General features: G+C 45.2%; 1 protein-coding gene across 2 annotated transcripts in view; it reads right to left on the bottom strand.

Moving 5' to 3' along the window:
- Positions 1 to 8583: 8583 nt before the first annotated feature.
- Positions 8584 to 15046, bottom strand: part of sh3pxd2aa (SH3 and PX domains 2Aa) — a 187358-nt gene continuing 180895 nt past the window's right edge. For both annotated transcript variants that reach the window (XM_079500360.1, XM_079500361.1), the window contains 3 exons: positions 14395 to 14514; positions 9620 to 11095; positions 8584 to 9245 (listed from right to left, as the gene is read on the bottom strand). In XM_079500360.1, coding sequence (XP_079356486.1) covers positions 8586 to 9245; positions 9620 to 11095; positions 14395 to 14514 — 2256 coding nt within the window. In that variant the 3' untranslated portion in view covers positions 8584 to 8585. The remainder of the gene's footprint in view (positions 9246 to 9619; positions 11096 to 14394; positions 14515 to 15046) is intronic.

The following is a 15046-nucleotide window of genomic DNA, read 5'->3' as shown; positions in this document are numbered from 1 at the left end:
GGTGACCAGGTCTCGTGACATCATGTGACATCATCAGGGATGGAGATGTGGAGGCCCTGATGTCATAGTAAATGCGACCCTTAGGCCCATATATGGAGGTCCCTAGCTGGTCATCACTATTGGGAAGCAACTCTACTCTACAACTAAACCTCAAACCCTTAGATCTCCATATATGGATATATTTCAGAACCTTTTCTGACATTCCATATGTTGATCCTTCCCCATCCATCCTTCCTCTTCGATGTCTCCCTTTTGACTTATACCTGTCCATTCAAATTTCAAACTCTAGACGGGCCTGGCCCAAAGTTATTAGTGCAGCTGCGCCCGGCAGCCGGCAAAAACTAGAGTTCTCAACAGGCCCGAAACTTAAAGCGTCAGCGCACACCCAGCAGTCTGCCGTCAACGAGGCGGATGCGTGAACGCAACCTCGGTCCTCAGGCGTCTTACTGTTTCTGTTATATTTGTTCATTCCATTGGCTCGTCTATTTACTATTTACTTTAAAATGTATGCAAATCATCAACATCGTTTGACAACTTAACTAGCCTGGGTTCCAGCCTGAATCGCTGCGCTCCCATGAATTTGGTTTGTCACTCGCTACTCAGTCTAGAAACGGACCCATCTCCAAGGTAGGCGGGACATGTAAACTGGTGAAATTGAGCCGTCGCTTCTGATTAGTCTGCGGTGCGAGTTGGGGGGGGGGGGGGGAACAGTTTGACGTTGTATCAATGCACACTTCTCAGCTACTGCACTCTGCACTGCTGTTGCCCTGCAACGTACGTATGATTCACTAAACTCACCCCACACAGACAAAACAAATTCACGGAACGCAGCGATTCAGGCTGGAACCCAGGCTAGTCCTACAGGAGTAGTTCGTCGGCTCCTTTTTTCACCCTCTCCACCAAATCTGTTCTCCAAAAAAGCCAATCTACTATTAGCTCACAATATGCTAATACGCAAGGCATTGTGAGTTCTCACAGAATGTTCACCCCATGTAGTTAAATGCCCATGTAGTTAAATGCCACATAGATAAAGTAATCAAACCCAGGCATAAGGATTAGTATGGCTCCTTCTACGCTATAAGCATAGAGTGAGAGCGGGAGAAGCGATCCATCTCTGAAAAGGCCCCCTTACAGGTTTTGCACTTTTGTTATCAGCATGTGGTGAGATTTCAAACTTTAAATAAAAGCATTAAAACGCTGTTTGGGGGTAATGAGATTTCACAGTCAGACTTCATACATGGAGAGCTTGTTAACTTCTCTCTTTGCGAGAAGTTAAGATTCACAGCCAGGCTTTTCCTAATCGGATAGATGAACCGGTAGCTGTGACAGCATGAGATATACAGACTCTAGTCACTACGCACTCATCTCCAATCAAGAGACTCTAGTCACTACGCACTCATCTCCAATCAAGAGAATTTTACTTCCCCCCCCCCCCCCCCCCCCCCCCCACATCTCCTCCCACTCTCGCTCTCTCTCTCTCCCTCTCCTGAAATCCACCATCTGATCCGTCTCATGTCTGTCCATGTCCTCTATTTATAACATATCTCACTAGCCTCACTTCTCCTTGACACACCTACGCACACAATCCATCTCATCATGCAGGACCCAGTCTCTCTCTCCTCTTCTCTCCCCCCTCCACAAGAAAACACACGCATACTCCCAGAGGTCCCCCCCAATCTTCTGCAGATTGGGGTGTCTGTGGTCTAATACATTTTGGGTGGTCATTTTGGGGGGTCGTCCTTGACAAGAAAATGATTGAGAATCACTGCTGTAGGCTGTGTCGAGGAAAGGGCCATGATGGGAGAAGAGACAGAGACAGAAGGGAAAGTAGCAGAAGAAGTGCAGTAGAAAGCCCTGCTTCTCCCTGGGATTACGGGGCTTAAGGCGCGTCACGCTCGAGGGGCGCCGTCAATTTGTTCCAACTAAAAAGGCGAGCGCCGAAGAACACTGAAGGGAACCGGCAAAGTATCAGAGCCGTCACGCTTGATTGACCTCCGGAATATGGTTTGGCAACCTAATCTATTTCCTCTGACATGAATGGATTCACTTCATCTCGGCGTTACAGCGTGTGCGTGTGTGTGTGTGTGTGTGTGTGTGGGCACATGCTGGGGGGCGGCAGCAAAAAAATAAGGAAGGCACTTGGCCTCAAACGCCCTCCTCTGCCAATGTCAAACTATAAGCTTTATAGATGCCGCGTCAGGGTTCGATTTGCTTTTTGGGGGGGGCGTCATGCTTCTGCTGTTGATACCCCTCCCTGGTCATCCCTTTTCCTTTTTTTAATGGCCGGCCGGGATACGTTTTTATCCTTGCCTATTTATTGGTCAGACTGAATTAATGCATTTCCTTTTGGGAAATGATATTTACGTTTGACAATGTCACAATTTAAGAATTTAATTAAAAATATAAGTTAACTGCCACTGCCGCCCCTATGTCAGGCACATATGTTGTTTTTCTTGTAGTTGTTTTGTTTTAAATAGCAGCTCTACAAGCTTGCTAATTGGGAAGAAGTAGTACAGTGCTTAAATTATGGTTTAAAAAAAAAAAGACAAATACAAAATCGAACCCTGGATGCTGTTTACTACAGATGTATACGCAAGCGTGAGTGAGATGCAGCCATGATGGCCTGATTGCCATGACTTCCTTCATCAACAACTAATGGACGTAAAACCTAGAGTGTGGAGAAAGAAAGAACAGTCAACCTCAATAAAATAACAGGTTAATAGAGGTTCAATGGAACATACTGTAGGTACAACCATTCCAACTGAAGCGTGTCGTGGCCACAGGCTGCAAAGCACTGGCGACAGAGTGTGCAGGCCATTAGCACAGTGGTTCTCAAATGTTTTAATTTCACGGACAGACACTGCTATAACTCTGAGAGCGGAACCAAACAGAACCAGACAGACCCGGAAAAGGTCTGTCTGGTTCCGTTTGTACGCTCTCAGAGTTACAGACCTGCGAGGGTCCTTTGTAACCCTGAGGGTCCCCCACTTTGAGAAGCACTGGCCTTAGCACTGTATGACATGACATGGTCACCTGCAGATCACATTGATGAGACTGTCTGGGCCTCTGGGGGAGCAGAGAACAAAAACAAGAAAAGTACACGTAGTTCAGCACACATCTCGGAAGCCGACGGCCTGAGCCCACATAGCCTGAAATAGCCTTTCATTTCTCAGTCGCTTTGTTTTGCCCGGGCAGTCTCTCTCTCTCTCCTCCAAGCGAGATCTCCCCCGCCTGACATACTTGATGGCTCTGAATGTAATTTTCCACTGTCGCACCACCACCGCACGCCGAAGAGGAGGCCCGGCACGGCTCGGCGGCGAGGGAAGTGTCAAGAGACAGGACCTACTCTAGGGGGGTGGGGGGGAAGAAAGCGAAACAAAAATAAAACCCCGGTAAAGTATCAAAATTCCATCCAGGCACAAAATGTGACGGCTCCGAGCGGAGAGCCCCCCGGCGGCGACTCTCATGATTCTCCATCTGTCAAAGCAGTGCTCCAGATGTCTGTCTGACACCTCAACAAACCCAAGCGGGGTCATTGATTTTGTTTCTCCCGGCGTGCTTTTCTTTCACAATTCATCGGCCACTCATGTGGATCAAGGGGCGGCGGGAGGGGGTAAGAGTGAGATGACGATTCAGGTCTAACTGTTGGTTATGGAGAATGTCCATCATTTAAGGTGTATTTCAACTGTTCTTTACAAATGATAATTCTCGGTGAAAGGCTATGACTGGCAGATAGAAAGGCTGCTACCCGCTCTCGGGAGGCAGGAAATAAAAATGGTTTGACCACGTTTACTTAAAAGTTTCTATTCCAACATCCCCAGCGATTCCAAAGCTCTTTGTCGGGGGCCCACTGGTGGGCCGTGAGGGTATTGCAAGTGGGGCCCCAAATTGTTGTAATGATTAAATCGACATTAAAAATTGTGTTTTCATTGGACAAATAGGAAAGTATACTAACGCATGTTAGTGCCATTGATCCAAGCCAGAACACAATCGATTGATTGATCACTGAAATAATCAGGCCCACCCATCGAACCACTTTTTAGTGGTCCGATGGGTGGACCATAACGCTTTTGAGACTTTCCAATTACAAGTGGGCTCCGATACAGAAAAGGTTGGGAACCGCTACAACAACCTTTGTCTTTTAACCTCTTGATGATGCCTATTTTCTATTGCACATTTCCTCTCAGATATATTTCTCAGTTATGATCAAGCAAAATATATAGGTTCAGATGAGGAAAACAAAATGACAATAGATGAACATACAAAGAAAAGACAGCTTGCTACACAACTAAACAGCATGAAAATAAAAGCCTGAAAATATGTAAATTCCCTTGTAATTTCAGCCGCCAATGAGCGGAGTACACCGGTTGTACTCGGTTAAAGCGATATGCAAATATGTGGTGTAGCAAACAAACAAACAAAAAAAAACAAGGTTAAAGAGTGATTAAACACATTTACATAATGCCTTCGTCAGGACGGGAGATTATTATTGATAATGAAACAGCAGCATCCCGATATCATCAGTGATGGACAAAGTACTCCAGTACGTGAGTCCATATATACTTTGAGACTTGCTTTAATTATTTAATTATTAATTGCTATTCATTATATTGAATTTATACTCAAATATTACTCAACTACAAGTGAAAGTTGCTCTGTCAAGTTTGTATATTTACAGAACCGTAGCACATTGCTTTTTAAAATACTTAGTATTCAAATGTACGAATTGCATATCAATGAATTGTTGTATTGAAATTCCGGTAATTACAACCCTCCGCCCAAGTAACATAACCAAGTGTTGTACTCAAGTAAAGTTCAGTACTCAAGTAAATGTACTCTGTTACGGTCCACCACTGATGATCAACATAGATGTTGTTGGATTGGTATCTTTTCAATCCTATACCCTTACATCAACTTACACAACAGTTTGACTTTGTTCTGTGTTGGCAAGAGTATCTAAAAAAGAGCTCAATACAGGTTAATATCCTCTTTTGGAATGGACTGACAGGCCTGTTGAAGGGGTATTTTAGGCCTCACTCAGACCTTTACTGCATTGGTGTATGCTTGTTGGATGAATGTTGTGTAGTGTCATGGCCGCCCCAATGCATTTCCAATGGAAGTCACATGGTTTGTAGTCCACATTTTGGACTACAAGCTGTTGTATGGCTTTCGGCTGTGTTTCGACTGCGCCACCTCCCCCTCATACAACACAAATGTGTCAAACCATGTGACTCCCATTGGAAATGCATTGGGGTGGCCATGACACTACACAACATTCATCCAACAAGCATACAGCAATGCAGTAAAGGTCTGAGTGAGGCCTTATGATTGTTTGTCACTTTTTGTTTTCTTTGTGTACATCCACAAAATAAATATACTTTAAGTCAGGCATTATGTAATGTCCAATAAAGATGAAGGAAGTGCCCATGGTTTGCTTAAGGTGCAGCACACAGCATTTGGAAAAACAAAAATTGGATAGGTTTTGGCCGAAGACAAAAAACAAAGATATATTATATATTTTTTTAAAGTCAACAATACTATTTTAGCTGCATTGATATTTAGAATGAAAAAAAAACATTAAACGTTTATGGGTAGACTCACTGACCAGCAGTGCATTTCCTATTGCACTGAGGTAGGATGGTTCATAATCATAATCCTTGAAAATGGGATTGTGTAAAGAATCTTGCAGTACATTTTGTCTCCCACAAGGCTGTGCTATTTCTCAATCCATTGTGTTATCATTGCTGAGGAAGAGATCTGGCTTTTTTGTTTTTCTGTGACTGAGGCAACTCTTGTACTGACAGGAATTGAGTCCTCAGTTGAGGTAAAAAGGTAAAAAGAAAAAATAATTAAATACTTACAAAAATCTATGTGTATCAATAAATAATATGCTGAGTATTTACTGCATCTTTACATTAATGCACCACTAAAAAAGTTTTTTTAAAGTGCACTAATTCACAAAACAAAACCACTTCGTTCTTCATTATTGTCCCTGTGTGATGATCACACATTAACAAACACAAATAAACAACTATGGTTGGCTAAATAGATAACTGCGATCTAGCAGGTATTGTACTTTGTTAAATACTATAATACTGTCCAGCAGAAAACATGAATGAAAGGTTAGTGTTGAAGCTCAAAGCAGGAGCTTTACACTGTTCATTAGAAAATACATTTCAGCAGTCTTGAACATCAGCCATTTAGAGTAATATTTTAGGGTTGTTGTTGTATTTATATTTTATTTTCAAATGTGGCAACATTTGTATTAATGTTATCATTTGGTGTTCTGTGTGTGTGTGTGTGTGTGTGTGTGTGTGTGTGTGTGTGTGTGTGTGTGTGTGTGTGTGTGTGTGTGTGTGTGTGTGTGTGTGTGTGTGTGTGTGTGTGTGTGTGTGTGTGTGTCATGTAGGGATGTGGGATGTAGACTACAACTATATTTTTGAAAACTGAAACAACTTCAAAGCTACGAGGTAAACAAATTCTTATTTTTTTCCCCCTACAGTTCAAAATCTAAATCAATACTGCACAGCAATATCCTTTCTTATTACTTTAGTTGTTGAACTGCATTCTTTGTTATACTCTGGGTACGATGTATCAAGTAACGTGAAAACACGTTTTCAATTGTAGGTATGTTGTAGGATCCGCTGCATTACTTGCAGCCATAAATAAATAATAAAGCTACAAGAAGTAGCTGATGAAATGATAACTCTTTGGTTCGATCACATTTTGGGCTTAATGCTATATAAAGTATATCCCTGGGATTCAATGGAATTCACCATATTCCAGTATTTACGTAGTTTCTGCACTGCTGTAGCAGTGGTATACTATATGTACAGTATACAAAGCAGCAATATATACAAAGTCAATTTCTTCTGGAACTAAAAATAAGAAAACTAAAATAAACCTAAAATAATGTAAACTAATTGAATAGTTAAGCTAATAAGCAAACATGAAGTGGCAACGTATTAGAATGCACTCATGTGTGCTCAAGCAAAAATATCAGACTGGTTTGTAATTAAAATATTCTTTTGACTGTACCTGTAATTCAAAAATAATTATATCTAGCTTACATTAAAATGTGAACTAAAGACCTTTTTTTGGGGGAGAGGGATGGGGTGGGGGTGGTCTCTGTAACCAACAAAGCTAATTAAGCCAAATTATTTCAACCTGAACACAGACATTCTGCCACTCACACCACTTAAACCCTCTACACTTACAGTAAACTTGACCTGAGATGGCTCTGTACTTGGTCCGCTCTTCCCCCTTCTACACCAAAATCTCTTCACCGAAAACAGCCAATCGACAAGCTCTGGCTATTTTCAACGAATGTTTTCCCCCTCAGAATATGGACGGTAGGGTTCAAGTGGTGGATAAGGCAAAAGATTGTGAGGCATTCAACTCTTCCAAGGCTGTCGGTGGAGAACTAGATGTCACAAGAAAGCAGAAATATTTCTCTAAGGAAGTCTTTAGAATATGCGCGACAAATTAAAAACATATACAGAAAATAAAAAAAGAGAATCGAAATGTTTAATTCCTTTTTTTTTTTTTTACTTTTTTCTTTCTATTTTACTTTGCACGATGACTGTGGCATAAAATGAGTGGCTTATTGTGTGACACCAGTCACTTCAACGTCACTGGTTCTCAACACGGAGTCTGGGCACCCACCGGCGGTCCAAGTGGACCCATAACAGGTCTGTGTAACTTTGAGAGTGTACAAATGGAGCCAAAATGGATCCATAAGGGTCCAGCTGAGATACAGGCCCCCTCAGGAGTCCACGCATTTGGACCCCTGGCGTTCCCAGGACCCCATATTGAGAAACAGCAACTTACATCTCAATTTCTTCCCTCCATATTTGGCGTTTGATTCCACTCCTACAGCATCTCCCAGATCAAACCTCTTTGCTTGTTTAGCACCACTAAAACTAGAGCTATCTCCCAGTTATAAAAATACTTGCGGTTGGTATTCACGCTCTCATATGGCCTATGGCACTCTTTAGATTTGGTTGATTCACTGCCATAAACTTCTTCTTAGGAGCTTCCGTTCAGGTCAATCATAACTGTATACAAAGGCACTTATTTGGTATCGTAATTAAGTCAATGATCGGGCAGGAATAAGGCTAGCCATTACCCTGCTTAACTTCTCCATTAACTGATGTAAAACCCTTTTAAGGGCATCTTTCCCGTTCCATATCTCATAGATAATTTGTCCTCTTCGATATCTTTGTTCTCTGGGGTGGCCAAGCCCTTTCCTCGACGTCTCATAACATTGCATTCCGACATAATTTTAAACCGTTACACTCCTCCACATGGTCATTTTTAGTAAACCAGCACCAAAAAAGTGTCTCTCTTTTTTTTCTTCTTCAAATTAAAACGTCATATTTTACACAGTCTTTTCAGAAATGTACTGTACATTTTGGGGGAGCATATTGCTTGGGTAACATTCGCAAGGAGCGATGCCACCAGTGTTGTTGGCGGGCATCATTGTGGGGGGGGGGGGTGGGTGGGGAGGTTATTTCTTCCTCTCCAGGTAGTTGGAGGGGACCCAGCCCTTGCGGGGCATCAGGGTGGGGGGGTGGGGGGGGAGGTTATTTCTTCCTCTCCAGGTAGTTGGAGGGGACCCAGCCCTTGCGGGGCATCAGGGTGTCCTGCACCTGACAGTACCACCATCCGTTGGGGTTTCTCTCCAATACCTCCAGACAGGTGCCCTCGGGGAAGCCCATGGTCTCCTCGTCCCCTCTGTAGTCGGCGATGGACACGTACAGGTCTCTGCCCAGGTTGTTGTGGATCAGCTGGCCCTTCTCCATGGGCTTGGGTCGGACCGTGGACACCGGGATCCCGTTCCGCTGGCCGACGGCGCTGCTCGTGGCGAACATGGAGGATGAGGAGCCGAGGCCGGAGCGCTCCGAAGGCCTGGGCTGACTCTCCACGACCACGTGGGGCCGCACGGTGCTGAAGGAGGCGTTCCGCCGGACGCCGAGCGTGGCCGAGCCCGAGCGGTAGTGGTCGCTGCTGCCCAGGGACTCGTTCCGCCGCAGGGAGCCCGTGGCGTAGTGGCCGTCCTTGGCCGACGTCTGCGTCGTGGTCACGAACACCGACTGCGGCCTGACCGTCACCTGCCGCACGCCGTTCCGCATGCGCACGCCGCCGTTGACCATGCCGGAAGAGGGCTTGGCGAAGCCGCCGGGAGGCTTGGACGGAATGGGAGGCGTGTTCCTCCTCAGACCCTGATGCTGCTGGTTCAGCCCCTGCAGGATTAAGGGTTGTCACCAGCAAGACAGGTTAGTTTAGATCATTCATTATCATTTCTGTTCAAATAATTGAGATTAATGATTGAATTGTGTTTTTGGCCTAAAAATAAAATAGGGAATCTAAAATGAATCTAAATTACTTATTTTTTGAAACAAAAAATTGCACATGACAAATGATCAAGACTGAGGCTCCAGCGTATTTGTCAGCGTTCCATATCACTTCCACTGTTCTTGTCAATGCTGAGCAACCGTGTAGTTTAAAAAGGAAGTTTTCAAAATCAGACATTTTTCAAATCGCAGGAAAGCGTTTGTGGAGTTTCAGAGATCAGAAATGACTCCAAATGAATAAATAAAATAAATAGTGGAAATACCTGCAGGTTGATGTTGTTGAGGGCCAGAACACGCTGCTCGTTCTTCTCCAGACTGTTGGACTTGCTCCCACCGCTCCCGTGGCCGTCCGACTCCGAGCCACCCGCGTCGCCCGCATGCCGCGCGAGCTCCAGGTAGTAGGACGGGGCCCAGCCCTCCTCGGAGCCCCAGCGGGCGTACCACCAGCCGCTCTCCTGCTTCTCCAGCACCTCCACCTCCACGCCGGCCGGGAAGCTCAGCTCCGACTCCTGGAGCTTCTTGTAGGCGTCCATGGTCCGGTAGAGGTTCAGGCCCTCCAGGTCCGAAGAGTCGCCGCGGCTGCCCTTGGAGTAGACGGAGGAGAGGTCTGAGGTGCTGCGGGAGCACAACGAGTCCTCCGACGAGATGACGGAGGCCGTTTCCGAGTCGTCCCCCCCGCCACGGGAGGGTTTGAGGCTGGGTCGGAGCTGACCCGTGGGCCTCAGCTGGCGCCTCAGAGAGCTGATGTCCATCCTCTCGGGACTCTGGGGCTCCGACTTGGTCAGGAGAGGTTTGGGCCTGACGGAGGGCTTGGATTTGGCAGAGGGACTCGGGCCGATCCTCTGCTCCACGTCGTGGCTGAAGCCCAGGCTCTTCCTCTGGCCTCGGCTCGACTCGTCTGAAGACGACCGCGGGCTCTCCTCTCGGGACCGGGTGTCGACGCGCCTGCCAAGGGTCTGGCTCCTGCGGTTCAGCTCTGGGGTCACGGTCTTCATGGGTCTCCCGGTTAACGGCGAGGAGCCGGAGGGCCTGCGCGGGACGGTGGAAGAATGGTAGCTCCGCGGGGAGTTGGGCCCGCTGGAACTCTTGGCTAAGAACCCTTCGTCGCCACTGATGGGCCTGAAGCCGTCGTTCTCGTAGATGCATTCCTCCTTAGCCACTTCCTCCAGAGAAGTCCTAAACGAGGTTCTTCTGTGATTCAAAACGGGGGAGGCTTTGCAGACAGGAGGGGGGGCCTTGGAGAGAGGTGGGGAGGCCTTGCAGACAGGAGGGGAGGACTTGGAGAGAGGTGGGGAGGCCTTGCAGACAGGAGGGGGGGCCTTGGAGAGAGGTGGGGAGGCCTTGCAGACAGGAGGGGAGGCCTTGGAGAGGGGTGGGGAGGCCTTGCAGGCAGGAGGTGCAGTGCGATACTTGTCGAGGGGCCGCTCGTCTTTTAAAGAATCGGTATCCGATTCCCCTTCGCAGCCGATAGCAGGAATGTCGTACAATGGCTCCTCGTACACGGGCCTGCTCAGCGGCTCTGTGGCCTTGGAGGCGGAGTTACTGGGGGAGGAATTCTCCTCGGAGGAGTCCTGCTTCTTGACAGGCGGGGCCGGGGGCGGGACTTTGGGCCGGGTGAGCGTGCTGGTGCGACGGTTCAGGTTGGGCTTCTTCCGCTTGTCGATGTAGGAGCACGGAGCCCAGCCCTCCATCTCTCCAATCTGCACGTACCACCAGCCTCCCGAGTTCTTCTCTATCACCTGCAGGAACAGCAAGAGGGACGTGAACACCGAACACCACAGCCAAATATACCCCAACCAAGCGAGGAGGAGAGGATGACATGCGAGTCCGGCATCCACAGCCACATTCCCAATAAGCCTATCTCACAGAATTCCCCCCCCCCCTAAATACGCCCCCTTTCGGGGTTAGTGGTGATAGCGTGACGTCACTCCATAGACGCTACATGTTAACAGAGGTAATTTAAGAAGTCTACAACTTTTGTTTTCTGAAGGTAAGGTTTGTTCTATCTGTTCGACCTGATTTACCATCTTGTTTGCTTCATAATAATATTGGTCTGTCACATTTTTACATTAGAAAATGTACTTAGATTCTCCAGAGAAAAAAACGTGTAAATGCTCATGTTAAAGACACCACTATTTACCGGAAGTGGGCGTGGAAAGCGGGCTGTGAGATAGGCCTATTCTCACTCGTGCCCGCTCAATCACTCGCTACTCCTGCATATAATGTTATATAATGTATAATGTATAATGTATAATGTATATTTATTAGATGCTGTATTTCTTATATCTGAGCTGTTTGACAAGCATTCTCGCAGAACAAACAGCATGATTGCATGAAGTAGCTTTGATCACTGTTATGCATAATGGTATATATAAATGCACCATCTCTGCGGAAATGGGAATCATTCACTCTCAAGCCGTGAAACACACGCATGGAGGCACGTTATGTTTACATTTTAGGATAGGAGCACGCAGATCAAAGTTTCGTCTGCTCTAAAACATCCCTTTGAAGGGCCCATCTCCCAGACAGCGTAGTCAATGGTTCATGGTCAATTGGGACAAAACTATTTCCAGGTTAGCTCTAGAAGGCCTACTATACTGGCAGCCCGCAAGTGCCAAGCAAACACACTCAAAATTTTCTTCCCTTTTCTTGCCACTGGTTCTCAACCTGTGGGCGCGGGACCACTGGTGGGTCGCGAGGGTATTCCGAATATTTGTAAAAATACTAGATTTGAATGATAATGTAAAAAAAATATTAAAAAGTGAGACCAATAACTATACAAAGTTAAAGTGTACTACATTAGTTCCCTTGCTCCGAGGTGGAACACAGTTGATTGATCGATTGTTAAAATAAACATGCTCTGAAAATGCATGTGTGTGTGTGTGTGTGTGTGTGTGTGTGTGTGTGTGTGTGTGTGTGTGTGTGTGTGTGTGTGTGTGTGTGTGTGTGTGTGTGTGTGTGACTGTGTGTGTGTCTGCGTGCGTGCGTGCGTGCGTGCGTGCGTGCGTGCGTGCGTGCGTCTCACAGTGTTTAAAAAGCCTGACTCATCTGACTCGCATGCTGTCTTTATAAAGTGACTTGTTAATGGAACTGGAAGTCACTGATGTTAGTATGGACTTCTCAACTTGAAAAGCGGAAAAACAATCAGCTTCTGAGTGGCTAAGCTATTTATTTGTTAATTAAAGCCCTCAGCTGCTTTTAACCCATTTAGGCCTGACCTCAAAATTCAGCTTTCTGAAATAAATATTTTCACGATTTTTCAAAAATAGCAGACCTACAAGCTCGTAGCGCGCCACTCGGTGGCGCGCTATGAGCTTGTAGATCTGCTATTTTTCAATAGCTAAATTATAACATAATGTTTCAAATACCAAAAGGGGTTCCCGCCTCAAATGGGTTAATGTGACTGTGTCTTTGCGGATGTGAGATTGTATTGTTTAGGTCCATTACTTGGATTTACACACCCAACCCATGTACAGTGTTGTAATGCTAGCTTGACCAATTCTAATACATTTTAATCCTCCTAAAAAATGACAGTCACGCCGTCTAAGAATGATGATGATATCTACTGTACATAGACTCAACCTGGCTCTGGTCGGTGTCGTCACATTCAAAGTGAAATGTCAGGGGTTATTGTATCAGCTTTGTATGATCCTCAGTGAGCCATGATAAAATAACAGTATGTATAATGAATAATGAATTGCATTTTATAGCGCTTTTCCAAGTGCTCAAAGCGCTTTACAATATGGTTCATTCATTCATACATTGGGAGGTGAAGCGGCGAACAGTCGACGCCAGCGTCCTCACTTCCCACATTCACACACCAATGGTGGCAAGCTCACACCGACCGACTCATTGGAGGCATTGCAGGGTTCAGTGTCTTGCCCAAGGACACATGTGGACAGGAGGAGCCGGGATTCGAACCGCTGACCCAGGGATCATTGGACGACCTGCTCTACCTCCTGAGCCACAGCAAGTATGTATGTATGTATGTATGTATGTATGTATTTGGTTAAAATGGGTAAGGTTTTAAAAAAGGCAAAAGCATGCTCTGTTGCACTGGCCTAAAAGTGGGTCCTCTAAAACTGCTCCAACTTCTGAGAATGTGTGTTTGGTTCATTAGCCACCAGATGGCATACCTTATAAGTATGTATGTATGTCTGTATGTCTGTATGTATTTAAAAGGGGGGCTTTTTTGTAAAATCCCAGCCTACAATACCTTAATATATTTAAAATCCAAAGTAAGGTTACCAGTGAAGGGCAACCTGCCTATTCACTGGGGACTATGCAAGGCAGAGGCGTCCACCCCCCTGAGTCCAAGTTAGACTAGACCGCATACCTAACCCATGGTCCGAACCCATCCTCTAAAACACAATGGTAAAATGGATATACTTGGTAAAAAATGGACATTAATAAAACAACCTAAAAGAGTAAAAGTTCACAGCAAGGCCTGGATACAATTTATTTAATTGAACAGAAAGATGAACTGTATGTATGTATGTATGTATGTATGTATGTATGTATGTATGTATGTATGTATGTATGTATGTATGTATGTATGTATGTATGTATGTATGTACTGTATGTACTGTATGTATGTATTTGGTTAAAATGGGTAAGGTTTAAAAAAAAGCAAAAGCATGCTCTGTTGCACTGGCCTAACAGTGGGTCCTCTAAAACTGCTCCAACTTCTGAGAATGTGTTTGGTTCATTAGCCACCAGATGGCATACCTTATAAGTATGTATGTCTGTATGTCTATGTATGTATTTAAAAGGGGGGCTTTTTTGTAAAATCCCAGCCTACAATACCTTCATATATTTAAAATCCAATGTAAGGTTACCAGTGAAGGGCAACCTGCCTATTCACTGGGAAGTATGTATGTATGTATGTATGTATGTATGTATGTATGTATGTATGTATGTATGTATGTATGTATGTATGTATGTATGTATGTATGTATGTATGTATGTATGTATGTATGTATGTATGTATGTATGTATGTATGTATGTATGTATGCATGCTATGGCCTGGTTTCTTACATCAGCCTTTTGTCCTCCACGGAAACTGATGCCGTCAGAGATGTTGGACTGGAACTCGGCTATGGTGTAGTACTCTGCTTCCACAGCAGGGGGCTCTGGTGGCTTGGGTAAGTGGAATCCCTGTGACAAGCATCAGATGAGAGCAATTTTCACTAAATAAAAGCTAAAACAAAGCTACAATGACTAAAACTATGACTATGACTAAATATCAACAATTTTGTCTACGCAAATAAAAACTAGTCTAAAATGTTAGGGAGGGACTAGTGGAAAAGAGATCCAGTACAACGAAGACAAGTTATTTTATGCTTGGTTGCAGGTGTCGCGCTCCAAACATAGCCGATCTACAGTACAAGCTCACGACACGCACACGCGCACACACGCACACACACACACACACACACACACACACACACACACACACACACACACACACACACACACACACACACACACACACACACACACACACACACACACACACACACACACACACACACACACACACACACACACCTGCCCTCTGCAGTGCTCTAGTCTAGTCTAAAGTGACCCTTGAATATGATTAAGTACTACTGTCATTATGGTAATCTCACACTTCATATGGCACACACCTAACCATACCTGTAACTGTCATTAGCCCTCCAAATTATTT

Source organism: Electrona antarctica (assembly GCF_951216825.1).
Source record: "Electrona antarctica genome assembly, chromosome: 4".
In the NCBI taxonomy this organism is placed as follows: Eukaryota; Metazoa; Chordata; class Actinopteri; order Myctophiformes; family Myctophidae; genus Electrona; species Electrona antarctica.
This window is presented reverse-complemented; position numbering and strand designations above follow the sequence as displayed.